Source organism: Orcinus orca, chromosome 15 (assembly GCF_937001465.1).
Source record: "Orcinus orca chromosome 15, mOrcOrc1.1, whole genome shotgun sequence".
NCBI lineage: Eukaryota > Metazoa > Chordata > Mammalia > Artiodactyla > Delphinidae > Orcinus > Orcinus orca.
This window is the reverse complement of record NC_064573.1, coordinates 82,680,315-82,693,709: the sequence shown is the minus strand read 5'-3', so window position 1 is coordinate 82,693,709 and position 13,395 is coordinate 82,680,315. Positions and strand designations below refer to the sequence as shown.

General features: G+C 45.8%; 1 protein-coding gene across 2 annotated transcripts in view; it reads left to right on the top strand.

Annotated features, from left to right (window-relative positions):
- Positions 1 to 592: 592 nt before the first annotated feature.
- VPS37B (VPS37B subunit of ESCRT-I) overlaps positions 593 to 13,395 on the top strand; it is a 31,343-nt gene continuing 18,540 nt past the window's right edge. The window contains exon 1 of one of the 2 annotated variants that reach the window (XM_033440846.2): positions 593 to 776. In XM_033440846.2, the coding sequence (XP_033296737.1) occupies positions 666 to 776 (111 nt within the window). In that variant the 5' untranslated portion in view covers positions 593 to 665. The remainder of the gene's footprint in view (positions 777 to 13,395) is intronic. The other variant, XM_049698112.1, reaches the window with a different exon arrangement.

The window sequence follows — 13,395 nt, the reverse complement described above, 5'->3', positions numbered from 1 at the left end:
CTGCCTTGGGCTTCATACAGGAATGGTGGCTTGTTCTGCCCTTCTCATCCTTCAGGTCTCTTCAGATATCTTCTCTGAGAGGGCCATCTTCTACTACTCTCTCTAAAGGTATTCCTATTATTCTCTTATTTCAGCATTCATTTCCTTCTTTGTACACTCCTAATTTGTAACCATTTTACTTTTTTGTTTGCTTCCCCGTCTGTTAGCTCCATGTAAGCTGGGGTCCTTTTTATTTTATTCAGAACTGTATACCCAATTCCTAGTCCACACAGGAGGTCTCAACAAATATTTGTCAAATGTATCTAGGCATTTCTTTTCCTTGAGGAAAAGGCTCTTATGATATCATGGCGCGCACTCCTGTGCCGCAGTGATATCATTACCGCTGCTCACTGGGTCACAATCCTGTTCCCAGGTTCCTTTCCCTTCCCTTAGAAGCCCCCTACCTTTCCTCAGACAACCCCCGCCCCTAACACGCCTCCCGCCAGGTGCCCAGACTGCTACGTCACGTCCGCCCGCCCGCGCGGTGATGACGTCACGGCCCAAGGGCTGGCGTCACGTGCCCCCCCTCTGGGGGCGGGCCTTCAGGTCGGTGCTTCCGGTCCGCGGAGCCTGGCGGCCAGAGCGGCGGCGGCGGCGGCGGCGGCGGCGGCAGCCGAAACGCGGGGATGGCGGGTGCCGGGAGCGAAGCCCGGTTCGCCGGGTTGTCGCTGGTGCAGCTCAACGAGCTGCTGGAGGACGAGGGGCAGCTGACAGAGATGGTGCAGAAGATGGAGGAGGTGAGCCGAGCGGGGGCTCGAGACGGCGGCGGCAGCGGCGGCGGCGGGGCCTCGAGGGGGACGCGCGGAGCCGGGGGCTGGCGGCGGGCTGGAGGTGGCCCAAGGCGGAGGCGGTCGCGGTGCCTCAAGTTGGGTTGAGGGGACTGGGAGGAGAAATGGGGGGTGCTCTTGAGACGGGGTCGGGGGTGAGGGGACTGAGGCTGGGGCGGAGCTGGGAAAAGCGTCCTGGGACGGGGCTTGCGGGGGCTGATGGGGTCCTGAGGCGGGGAGTGGAGCAGGGATTAGAGAGCCTAGAATGGGCATTTGGAGACGTGGATGACTGTGGCTGAGTCTGGTGGGGCGAGGAGGGAATTGGGGGTTCGAGACTGGGTTGGAGAGGGTAGAGGGTAGAGGGGACGGTAGTTGAGAATTACGGGTGCCTGAGACTGGACTGAGGGGGGCGGGGGGGCGGGGGCTTGAGAGGTACAGGGGGACTGAGGCAGTTATTGGCGTCTGAGAATAGGTTTTGAGGTGCTGAGTGGACTAGCTAGATAGAATCTTAGGAAAGGATTGGGGGTTCCAAGATGAGTTTGGGGGCCGAGGGTCTGTACCTAAGTCTGAGAGGTAGTTCTGAGATGGGGTTTTAGGGTTAGGCAGAGGTCTCCAGGGTTGGGAGACACGAGGCCACGGACTTAACCCAGTTAAGATTTGAGGTGTCCATGTATCTGAGGGATCCTGAGTGTCAGAGGGACCCTCCAGGGTCTGACTTCATTTGGAAGTGGCCTTAACAGCGTTATCCCAGGGGGCTCTTCTCCAGGGTTTTGTGGGAGGGGTCTGAGGGTGGCAGCAGGATGCCCTTTCTGGTAAGAGTTGCCCTGTCCGTGGAAGAAGGGAATGTGGTAATTCTAGTAGGGTAGCTTTGCCCCACAGTGTCTTTCCTTGCTGGGGCCAAGGAGGATTCAATCAGAGCTGTTCTGGGGGAGGAGATAAACTGGAGGTCGGGGGCTGACAGCCAAGCCCCACCTCTTTGATAGTGGAAGGGCTGCCCAGTCTCTGGAAGGCATGCCACCGCTGTTTCTGGGTATCTCACTGCATCCCATGCGGCGTGGTTTGTCCTCAGGGGTAACTGACTTCACTCTTGCGTTTGCAATGTGCGCTTTCTTTTCTCCTTTTCTCCCAGCCCTTTTGAACTCTTTCCCTGAAAGTCCAGTCCTGTGAGTCTGGGTCCTCTCCAGGCAGGTGGACCCAGGCCGATCCAGCTCTCCCCAGCCCATCTACCATTCCTACTCCTTTGTCTCTGAAGTCTGAGCCTTCCCACGCCTACAGGGCTGAGCTTCTCACCCAGAAGCCTGTGGGGGGGCTTTTGGCTTTCTTTCCGAAGAGGGAGTGATTGTTCAGCACTGAGCCAGCCCCTTTAAAAGGGGGCTTGTATGGAGGTTGCACATTCAAAATCACTGGAAAACCCTCAACAGATCATTGTCCTGAGCTACAGAGAGGCCACTGTAGTAAGATGGTATCAGTCTTTCCATTAATCCACCCCTTGTATTCCCGGGCTTTGTAACAACTTGGCACATACAACTTGCTCTGAGATGCAGTTTACCCTATTTATGGTCTCCATGTGGCGCTTTCCTTTTTAGAGAAGAATAAGTGACAAAATCCATCTTTCTTGACTGAATGAGAGTTTCATGTCTCCAAAGAAAGAAAATCTTTGCTTAGTTTCTCTGCTTTTCAGTTGCCAGGAGACCTTTTTGTTGATTGTCAGCAGGCATCTTTCTAGTTTAATAATAAAATGATAGGTATGTTTCTCTACTGGGTAACACTGCCTACAAGCTATTTTATTATATGTGACTATGCAGTTTCAGAACAGAGTACTGTAGTTATATTAGTAGAACATTAATAGAAGTAAACTGCTTTTTAGTGGAGGGAAGATTGTGGAGTCAGGTCATTCTGCTGACTCCAGCTTCACCTGTTTCCGCTACATGAGAAACTGGAGGTTACTATTTAAAGGGAAAGGCAAATTAATCTAGCAGGATTTTTTTTGGGGGGGGGGTTAAAGGTGACCTTCATACCAGAGTATCCTATAGAAATACTGAGGGCCAACTCCTCTTGATTAGACCACACCGTTAAGTTCAGTTACTCAGCAGAAGTTTGTTCTTCAGGGTGTACTGCTTTTAGAACAAGGAAACTGAACGTGAAGACCGAAATACCTTAGCCAGGCAGCTCACCTAGCCACGGTCACCCTTTGCAAGTCCTGTTACCCTGATCGTGTGTGGTGCGTTTCTGAAGGAACTGGTGTGATGTGAACAACCAAAATTCTGACCGTGGTAGTTTCACTCAGCTACTAATCTTGTGTGTTGGTTTATTTGGGGATGGCTGTGAGACACAGTAGAAGAAAACACTTTGTGAACTGTCCACTCTTGACCAAATGGCACATTTATGATCTGGTGTTAAAGAACATTCGGGCTCTGGAATCATACACTCCAGGCCAGACCTGGCCACTGCCCGGCTGTGTGACTGCAGGCAGGTCACCTCACCTCTGTGAGCCTCTGCTGGGGAAGGATATATGAAAATATTTATTTCTTAGAGTTGATGTGGGGATTATGTGAAAGAGTGCACGTCAAGTCCTTAACATGGCATACAGTTAGTGTTCAATAAAGAGTAATTGCAATTAGTAATTTGTAGTTCTCTTTCTAGAACGATTACTGACAATCACACGTACAGCTCATCCTGACCAGTTATAGGGTCTTAAGAATCTATAAAGTGAATTTTTATTTGGTGTTAGCCTAAGAAACATTTACCTTTCTGTGGTCAAAAGGATTATGTGTCTCAGTAGGACTAGAATGAGACAGTACATGAACAGCGCTTGCACAGCGAAGAATCTCTTAACCCTGAAGCAAAGGCTTTTTTTTTTTTTTTGGCCGAAGGAAGTGTTTTAAATTGTAGAGTAAGGCTTCTTCAAGCCTGAGGGGCTATTTTGTGGCGGCTGGGAAGTGTGGCTGGGTTTTGAAGGCATTCACTGTCAGGTTTAAGTACAGCTGTGCATTATGCTTCACTTACATTGTGTTAATTGTGGCATCTGAGCTTTAGTCCAGCTCGAGACTAAATTCAAATCATGCCGGAGCTGCAGACATTCTCATTTTCCCTGCCCGTGGGTTTCTCTTTTCCTGTTCCTCCTGTCTGTATGCAGTTCTCTAAATGCAGTACATCCCTAGTGGTTGTAGGTTCTTCCCTTGTGCTCTGGGCTGATGTTTGTTATGTACACGTTTTTATTTTTATTTAAAGTTATTTTTACATGGCAGTGGAATGTGCCTTTCTCTATCTGTCCACATTAACCCCATTGGACTTGCAGGGCACTCCCTTAAAAGGAACGGTCGCTTAGGGGATTAGGCAGCTAAACCGGACCTCCTGGGTCATTGCTCCCCGTGTGCTTTCTGAGGAAATGCTGATTGGTTGGTGTTAACTAATGATTCACTAAGGATTCAAATTCAGGATCTTTGTTCCTGGGGCAAGTGAAACTGCCCACAGGCAAAAACTCTGAGGGTCTGAAAAATAGATTGTTTTGTGGAAAGTAAAGAGTCTGGTCTGGAAGAAGCTGTTTCCCTAAGGAGTGTTCTGGTGTGATTTGTGTGGGGCTGCGAAGCTACTGCGGAATCACAATGGCTTATTGAAATGTACCGACCAGGGACTGCTTCCTCAAACAAGCTCTGAACACTGGTGGGACTGGTTTTTAGAAGCTAAGATTTAAAACCCTTGAGTGTCTGCTACTGGAGTTTGTTTCTGTTCCTGTTGTACAATCATTATTGTATATATAAAGGCTTCAACTTTTATGTTTAAAACTTCTCTTCCGTGGACCTATGACTTTAACGCTTGTGTAAAAAATTACTAATGCCCCAGAATATTTTCTGAAATCCAGTATTATCTGACTTTTTAAAGAACCTGAGAGTTTTGTGACTTATTTTAAACTCTGCTTCCACTGTAAAGTGAGGATGGTAACCATGCCTGCCTTGTAAGGTTCTTGTGAGGCGAAGTGGAAGAGCAGGTGAAGTCACTAGAGGCTAGCGCCCTTTCTTTAAAGAGATTTTCTGAATTGTTAGTCTTAGGTGAAATCCGATCCCTTATTTCATGTAGTTGTTGTCTCCTTCTTCTGTATTGATCAGAAGTGCAGTGGGGGTGGTACAGTACAGAACTGGCTTTTGATACCAGCAATGTGACCTTTGGCAAGTATTCAGTCTTTCCAGTTGCAGTTTCCTCATTGAAAATAAAGGGGATAGTAGCAGTAGGCTACTCCGTAGGGTTGAGGGTTGTTGGGTGGACTAAGTGAGATAAGCCTTTAACATGCTTATCATAGGAACTTCCCTGGTGGCGCAGTGGATAAGACTCCCCCTGCTCCCAATGCTGGGGGCCTGGGTTCCATCCCTGGTCAGGGAACTAGATCCCACATGCATGCCGCAACTAAGGAGCCCACGTGCCGCAACTAAGACCCAGTGCAACCAACTAGTGAAACAAATAAATCTTTAAAAAAAAAAAAAGATGTTTATCATGGTACCTGGCACAGAGTGAACACTCATTAAATTGTTATTATTCAGTAGTATTGCCAAAAATAGAAGGCATAGTGTCCTTTCTGCCATTTCAAGAGATTCCATTTCGTTTAAATGCTGTGGAGCACCTACTGTGTGCGAGGCATTATAAAGGATAGAAGCATGAATAGCGTATAATCCCTATATTATAATTTAGGAAAGAAACCAAGTACACAGACATCAATACAAGAGAGAATAAGAGGTAGGGAGCTTCAGTTTGGGGAGACGAAAAAGATTATGGTGGCGATGATGGCGCAGCAATATGAGTGTATGTAATGCTGCAGGAAACGTGCACTTAAAAATGGCTAAAGGGGTCAATTTCATGTTTTGTATATTTTACCACAGTTTTTTTGTTTTTTTAGAGAGAGAGAGAATAAGGAAAAGGCCACATGTGAATTGTAAATGACATTGAAGGTCAGATGAGAGGCTTCCTGGCTAGATTAGGTTCCTACTGCAAGAGATGGACTTTGATAGGCAAGTAAGATTTAAGAAAATAAATGATCAAATACAGTAATTCCTATACGAGGGTGTAGAATGATACAAGAAACATCTGTGTACCTGCAAGCGGCTTTGGAAGAAAACACGACCAAGCCAGAGAAGAGCCCTCTGTGCTCCATCCGGAACGTGATTCCCCACCCACCAGGGAGCCACTGTCTTGAATTAGGTATTTATTTCTCTGAGTAGTATTTTGACAAAAGTGGGGGCCCACGAAGGAGTGACAACCTGAGCACGGCACTGAGCAGGAAAGCACGGGACAGGTTTTAGGACTCGTTGAGTTACCAGATCAGATTTGCTAGTGCGAAGGGAAGTGATAGGAAATAAGGCTGGCGAGGCGGAGAGCCAGGTGAGAGCTCAATGGCGGTTCCTGTGGCAGCACTGAGTTTCTGTGACTCTTTGGAGCAGAGCAGCAGTGCGATCAGAAGAGCACTTTAGGAAGAATATTTTGGCAGCAGGGGCTGGATTGGCACGGCGAGGTTCAGGAAGACCAGGTCAGAGGTGGAAACGGAAGGGCAGGTGAGAAGAGGTTAGGATTTGAGCTAGAGTTCTGGGAGGGGAGATGCAGACCAGCTGGTTGGACCCCTTCACACCATGGTGCCCTTGTGGAGCTGTCTCTCCCCCTCCCCTGCCCACCCAGGGACCCCATCAGCTTTGCCTTCCAAATGTTCTCCCCCCCTCAGTCCCAGACACACGGTCCCTTAGCCTCTTGGTATGCCTCCTCGGTGGAATTTGAGACACATTTTGTAAGTCCCTTGCTTCCCTGTGTCCCCGACTGGCCTGGGGGTTCCATTTTATCACGTTTATCTTTGTGTCTTTGGCACCTAGCACATGCCTGGAGCACAGGATGTGCCCAGTTAGTGCTGCTGAGTGAGTGGAGGTAGCTGGGCTTTGAGTGGAAGTGAGAGGGTGGGCCAGAGCGAGGCTGGAGGAGGGAAGGGGGGGTGGTCCTTGAGACCGTGGTAGCCTGGGTGTGGGGGACAAGCAGGGCAGTTATGTGACATCGTCCGGCGGGCAGCTGAGTGCAGTTCTGGAGCTCAGGGGGATGCTTTGCTTAGACATACAAATTCGGGGGCTGACTTCGTCCAAGCACGTGTTGAAGTCAAGGAGAATATAGAAGTTTGAAAGGCCATGAGGAGTAATTGGGTTGGGAGAAGGAAAGAGGTGCCGTGGAAGGACACGGGTCCGATGACTCGACTTCACAGGCAAGTTGATGTCCTGTTGCAGTGCCTGTACCGTACAGATTAGTCAGGAGGAACCCAGAGACAGGCTGCACTGGTTGAGCCTCATTGTCATGTGCAGAATTGAGGTGCTCTTGAGCTAAGCCAGCCTCACTGTAGATTTGGCTTTTATCACAGTATTTGTAGCGGAATGTTGCTGTGGGGATCATGCCAGGTAGCAGTGCAGGGGTGTCTCTAATGACCTGTGCGTCAGCCGCGGCTCACAGATGTGATCGCTGAGGCTCAGAACATGCCGGGGCAAGAGTTCTAGCTGGTTTATTTCCTTCCTCAGCTGTGTGGGGTTTTCACATCCCATCATTATTCAGGAAAACCATCTTACCCAGTGGTACAAAGACAGAGGAAAGTTCTTTGTAGAGTTACTTCATAGGGAAGAGTGAAAATAGAGCAGTAGATGTAGTTTTGTTGTCAGTAGGTTACCTTGCAGTATGTCAGGGGAAAGCTTTTCAACGCATTTCTCATGGAATTGTGAGCAACGTTGTTCATTGTACCAAAGAGTGCATGTGAAGAGCAGATGTTTGAATAGTTGTTATATTACAAGCAGTGTCATAGTTAATGTTTCTTTCAAATCAAGTCTTTTATTATCTCCAAGGTTAGCTAATGGCACCTTGAGGTTATATTCATAACCATAGCCCAGGGCTGAGGTTGGCAGAGGAACAGTAAGTGCTAATTGGTGTTTGCCATCAGACAGCGGCTTTCATTAATGTGAGCACAGCTGAGGTAGGCTAAGTTTATTCATTTACTCAACCTTGATGGAACACCTTGCGTGTGGGGCCGGGGTGTGGGGCATGGGGTGTGAAGCCGCTCAGCCACAGAGTTTTCATCTTTTAGGATCTCGCGGGTATGCAAAAGCCAGTTTCAGGGTATGCGTGAGGACACGCCCTAGCGGGAGGGAGACGTGGTGAACCTTTGCAGGGCTCAGGGAGATCCTTGGGAATGTTTCCTGGAGGAGATGACTCATGAGCTATGATTGGAAGGGTGAGTTAACCAGGTAATGAGGGAGAAGGGCTTCCAGGCATGGGGCTGGGCTGCATGAACAGAGGCACAGAGGAAAGAAGCAGAGATTGTGTGCACAGGAATACTGCAGGCCTTGCTGGAGGGGCAGGGCAGGGCGTGGGGGGAACGAGGCCGGAGAGGCGGGCAGAAACCAGACAGCCCCATGTTTCCTGAGAAAGCTTGGGCTTCACTCTCCAGTCAGAGGGAGCCACGGGGGGATTTTAAACCAGGGAGTGGTGTAGTCATACTTGGCGATTTATGTAGATGATTCAGGCAGCCAGGAGAGGATGGATTTGAGGGGGTAAGACCAGAAAGCGGGGAGATCACTTAGAAGCTGAAAGAGGATTGAGAAAAAATATTTTCAGGCAGCCAGACCCTTTGACTTGGAGGCTTACACCGGACTCATTGCACAGCCTGCTGAGTCTTGCTTTGCACGCAATTCAGATAACGTGCTTGGTCCAATGGCTAATCTGTCAGTGGCAGATTTTTTAAAGGGTGTAGGAAAAACTAATAGAGCCAATTACACCATCCAGAAATAAATGAAGCTGCACAAAAAATGTTAAGCATAGGATTTGGGTTGTTAGAAGACTTCGGACACGGATTAACCTTTCTAAATATTGGTTTCCTCATCTTTAAAAGGGGAGAATTAAAATACCGTCCTTATGAGACTTTGGAGGATTAAATAAGATAATGTTTGTAAACTGTGGAACACAGTGCGTGACCATGATAAATGCCAGTAAGTGACGCTGTGGCGGCTGTGAATGAAGTGGCTGAGGCTGGTTTAGGGTAGTGCTTCCCTAATTCTGGGATTGTTAATGGCGATTACAGAAAGAGGGCTCTGTGGGCAAGAAATCTGGGGAATCTGCCGAAATAAGAGGGGTTTTGTTTTGCTTTGCTTTGTTTGGTTTGGTTCTTACAGCTAGTGTGTGTTGTAGTATTTCCCACACTTACTCCATCGCAGAACTCAGTCTGGTGGGGCTAGGTTCCCTGGGGCACACTTGGGCAAATGCTTATTTAAGGACATACATGTATCCATCTGCTTCCATGGCCCAGCGATATTGGTTTATCATAGACCCACTGTAGTTACTTGATATTGATGATTCTGTCTCATCAGAGGCTGTCCTTTGTGCTTTCATGTACTCTGTTTAAGAAGGCAAGGAAGGAGACTTCCCTGGTGATGCAGTGGTTAAGAATCCGCCTGCCAATGCAGGGGACGCGGGTTTGAGCCCTGGTCTGGGAAGATCCCACATGCCTGCGCACCTAGAGCCTATGCTCCGCAACAAGAGAAGCCACAGCAATTAGAAGCCCAGGCACCGCAACTAGAGAAAGCCTGTGCACAGCAATGAAGACTCAGTGCAGCCAAAAATAAATAAATTAATTAGTTAAAAAAAAATAAAGCAAGGAAGTATATTTAAGATTTCTTAAAAAAAAAGATTTAAGATTTCTGATCCCAATTGATCAAACCTTTAAAAAATGACATTTTTAACATGTTATAGAAAAATTTAAAAATACAACTGTAAAGAAGAAAAATATAATCACATGTAATACCACCGCTCAGATAAACACTGTTGAACATTTTATACATTTTCTTTATGTGTTTTCTACCACTAGGATCATTCTGCATGTAGAGTTTTTGACTTGTTTTTAATCTAAATTTATGCTCTGGGCATTTTCTTATTTTTTGTCAGAAGATCCTTACATGACATGATTTTTAGTGGCTTATGGTATTTTATCATGTGGGTATGCCACAATTTATGTGACTAGTCCTTTATTACTGGATATTTAGGTACTGGGTTTTTTGGCTTTCATAAATTATATTGCGGTTAACATCTTTGAGCATAAATCTGTTAAAATATCAACACTTAATTTTTTTGAAAATGAGTCAGTCTTAAGTATCTAGGCAATTATTTTAGTTAGAACATCTTATTCCCTACATCACTTATAATTGCAGTTTTTTTGTTGTGAAATTTAAGTAGAATAATTTAGAGTAACTCATTCTCCTTTGACTAATCCCTTTCTCTACCCACAGACTAAAAAAAAAAATCTCGTTATTAGAATAGCATTTTCTCATACTGAATAGAAGATGAATAATTTCAGTCATGTGAGAGTAAACTTTTATCAAACTGAATTCTTGAGTCAGGTGTTGGAAAGTTCATGTCATGATGTATTTTAAATGTAAAAGCAAAATTGTCAAAAGATGTTGTCTTGATATACATCTGGGATCTACCTGGATAGGCATTTTCTTATCTGCACCTGTGTAAAGACTCTCCCAGAAAATTCTCGTACATGCTTTTCTTGTAGTTTGTGGTGAAGAGGGGAAAACCCCAAAGCTCTCACTAAACAAGTGAACGCTTTGGTTGGTTGTCTTGGCAAGAAACTACTAATAAGAAAAGCAAAGTTTAGAAATTCTGTCTTCTGTAGGCTGCTTTCTTTTGGGGAGGGGGGGAGGGATCTGGATTTTTAAATTATGGTGGAAGCTATTAATTGACCTCCCTCTACTTAACTAAAGTGTTCCAGTAATTGGCATTCTCCATGCCCTTCATCAAATATAACGATTGATGCTCCCCCCCCCCGCCCGCCAATCATGATTAGATGCCCGGGCATTTCTGCTCCCACACCACAGTTGCGTGATTACCGAGAGTCAAGTGTGTTTTCTCTCAGACCTGTTCCTTCTGATATATATTTTTTTAATTTTTGAAATTTATTTAATTTATTTATGGCTGCGTTGGGTCTTCGTTGCTGCGTGCAAGCTTTCTCTAGTTGCAGTGGGTGGGGGCTACTCTTCGTCGTGGTGTGCAGGCTTCTCGTTGCGATGGCTTCTTTTGTTTGGAGCACGGGCTCTAGGCGTGCGGGCTTTAGTAGTTGTGGCGCACGGGCTCAGTAGTTGTGGCTGACGGGCTCTAGAGCACAGGCTCAGTAGTTGTGGCGTACAGGCTAAGGTGCTCCGCGGCATGTGGGATCTTCCCAGACCGGGGCTCGAACCCATGTCCCCTGCATTGGCAGGCAGATTCTTAACCACTGCGCCACCAGGGAAGTCCCTCATTCTGATTTTGTTACAGTAATTACATGATTTCATTAAGTACTATGGCAACTGAGGAACCGTGCGTGAAAAGAGAGAGTGAAAACTGTAAGCTGAGTGCTTTGGAAAGAGTTACTATAAGGTGATTCACTAGAAAAAAAAAAGCTTGCTAGTATTCCAGAAGGATTCTGTTCTCATCTTGCTTGTCCAGTGTCTTCAGGTTCCCCACATGAGAGGATGTGGTCTAGGCAAAGAACTTCTGGAAATCGAGCTAGTGGACCCTTTCTCTAAGAAAGGACCTTTACTTTAAATGAAAAAAATGGATAGGTCTTTAAAATTCTATGTGTTTAGTGAGTTACTGCTTTAACCAAACTGCTCAGTTAACCAGCAGCTGACTGGTTCTGATTATATGAAGTGAGGGCTTCTCTGTGTCCTGGCTCACCTGCTGTGAGATTCTGATTCTGTAGGACTAGGCTGGGGCCAGGTGTGACAAGCCCCTTGCTTTTAGGAGATGAGGGACAGAGGCAGGTGACATCGTGTTCAGTTTGGGCCCCATCCTGCCTTCTGCTCCTCATCCCTTCTTCCACGCAGAGTCCCCAGGAGTTACAAGGCCAGTGATACTAGGAAGGTAACATTTATTATCCACACCACTATCCACACAAGTCCAGGAAGTGGGACAGATCTTGTTTTTTTCTCCCCCCCCCCGCCCCCGCACTGAATATTAGGAAATACGTCTTCTAGGGAAAAAAAAAAAAAAAAATACAACGGAACACCCTGGTATGTTGTGCCTGCCAGAAGTAGAAAACAATCAAATCCTGTGTAGCTGAGACCACATCTTCCCTGGGGCGAGTCCGTTTATTTTCAAGCCTAGCTTTTTGCATTTCCTGTGGTCAGTTGCACTTACGGTGAATAACATACTAATTTTTAAGATGGAGTCAGCTCCATATGGAAGGGATTGGTCGAGTGTCTGCTACTTTCTGAGGACAGCAAGTTTCTCTCAACAAGAAGGATTTTGATATCTGCGATCAGAAGTAGCAGTCTTTATTAATTTAATATGTTCTGTTGAGTGGTTGTTTCAGTGGAACGTTTGATAAGCAGCTGGCAAATTTACTTTCCCGAGTAGGCTGTAGCCTTGGAGATGGTTTCGCACAGCCCACGAGATTGTCGTATTTTAGAACAGTTTCATAATGTTCTACAGTTCTTTCACTGGATTTTTTGTATTTTCCTATCCTTAATTTTTTTAACATGTTAAACAGTCCAACTCAGCAACTGTTAAGTTTTCTCATAGAAACTCAGGGAACATTTGGATTGAATCAAGCCACACTGGGTTGTGTTTACAGGTCACCTCTGGGATATTATAGGCTTGGATTACAGGCTCCACCTGAAAGCCCGCCTTCAAATGGAAGACTCTGGTGAAATGAGTGCATCACTGGGAAGGTCTTTTCACTGAATGGAAGATGAATTTGGGTTTTCTGATAACCTAACCTTTAGTATTAAAGCCCAAACTCAAATTGCATGTGACTTTGGTGAAATCTACTGTAAAATTAATTGGTGAACTAGATCAGGTGTAGCACAACAAAAGGAAACGAGGTTAACCTGGCTGAATGCATGCCAACCTTTTTATCACCTAATCCATAAGCCTGCTATGTTCAAAGTCTGAATGCAACCTGAACTTTTCTAGTGGAAAGTAAAAGGCTAAGATTTCTTTCATTCTGTATCTTTGTATTATATATAACTTTCTATTTAATTTTATTTGGAGAGGAAAGTATCAAAATCAAAATGAATTTCCCACCAAAAGGAACCAGTGTTTCTTTGAGGAGGCCCCACCTGAGTTAGGGGCAGCAAATGTACAGATTGGTCTGGGACATCTTGTTTTACCAGAGAGCAGGGCAGCTGTCAAACCTCTGGGGTATGTCAGCCTAAGAGCCAGCTCAAAGTGTCTCCCACTGGCCACGGACAATTTGAGCATTAGGAAGATTAATGACTACAGCTGATTAAAAATCTGTTACTTAATAATGACACCTCCAGAAAAAGCTTATTAGTCGTTTTTGGAGGTTGCTTGAGCACTAACTCAATCTTCTAAAAGTTGGCTTTAGAAGTGGAGGGGTGGCGAAATCAAACATTCATCCTGCTTTCCCTGTGTAAATTATTTCCGATACTCAAACAGATGAGGCAGAATGCTCAGAGGAATTCAAGCCAATACATACAAAAGATGAAATTAAAGAATTTTTAGTAAGTGTAGTTACAGCATTGTAGTTAAAGTTATGAAGTTCTTGCCCATTAAAGATACATATTAAAGTTTTTACGGGTGAAAT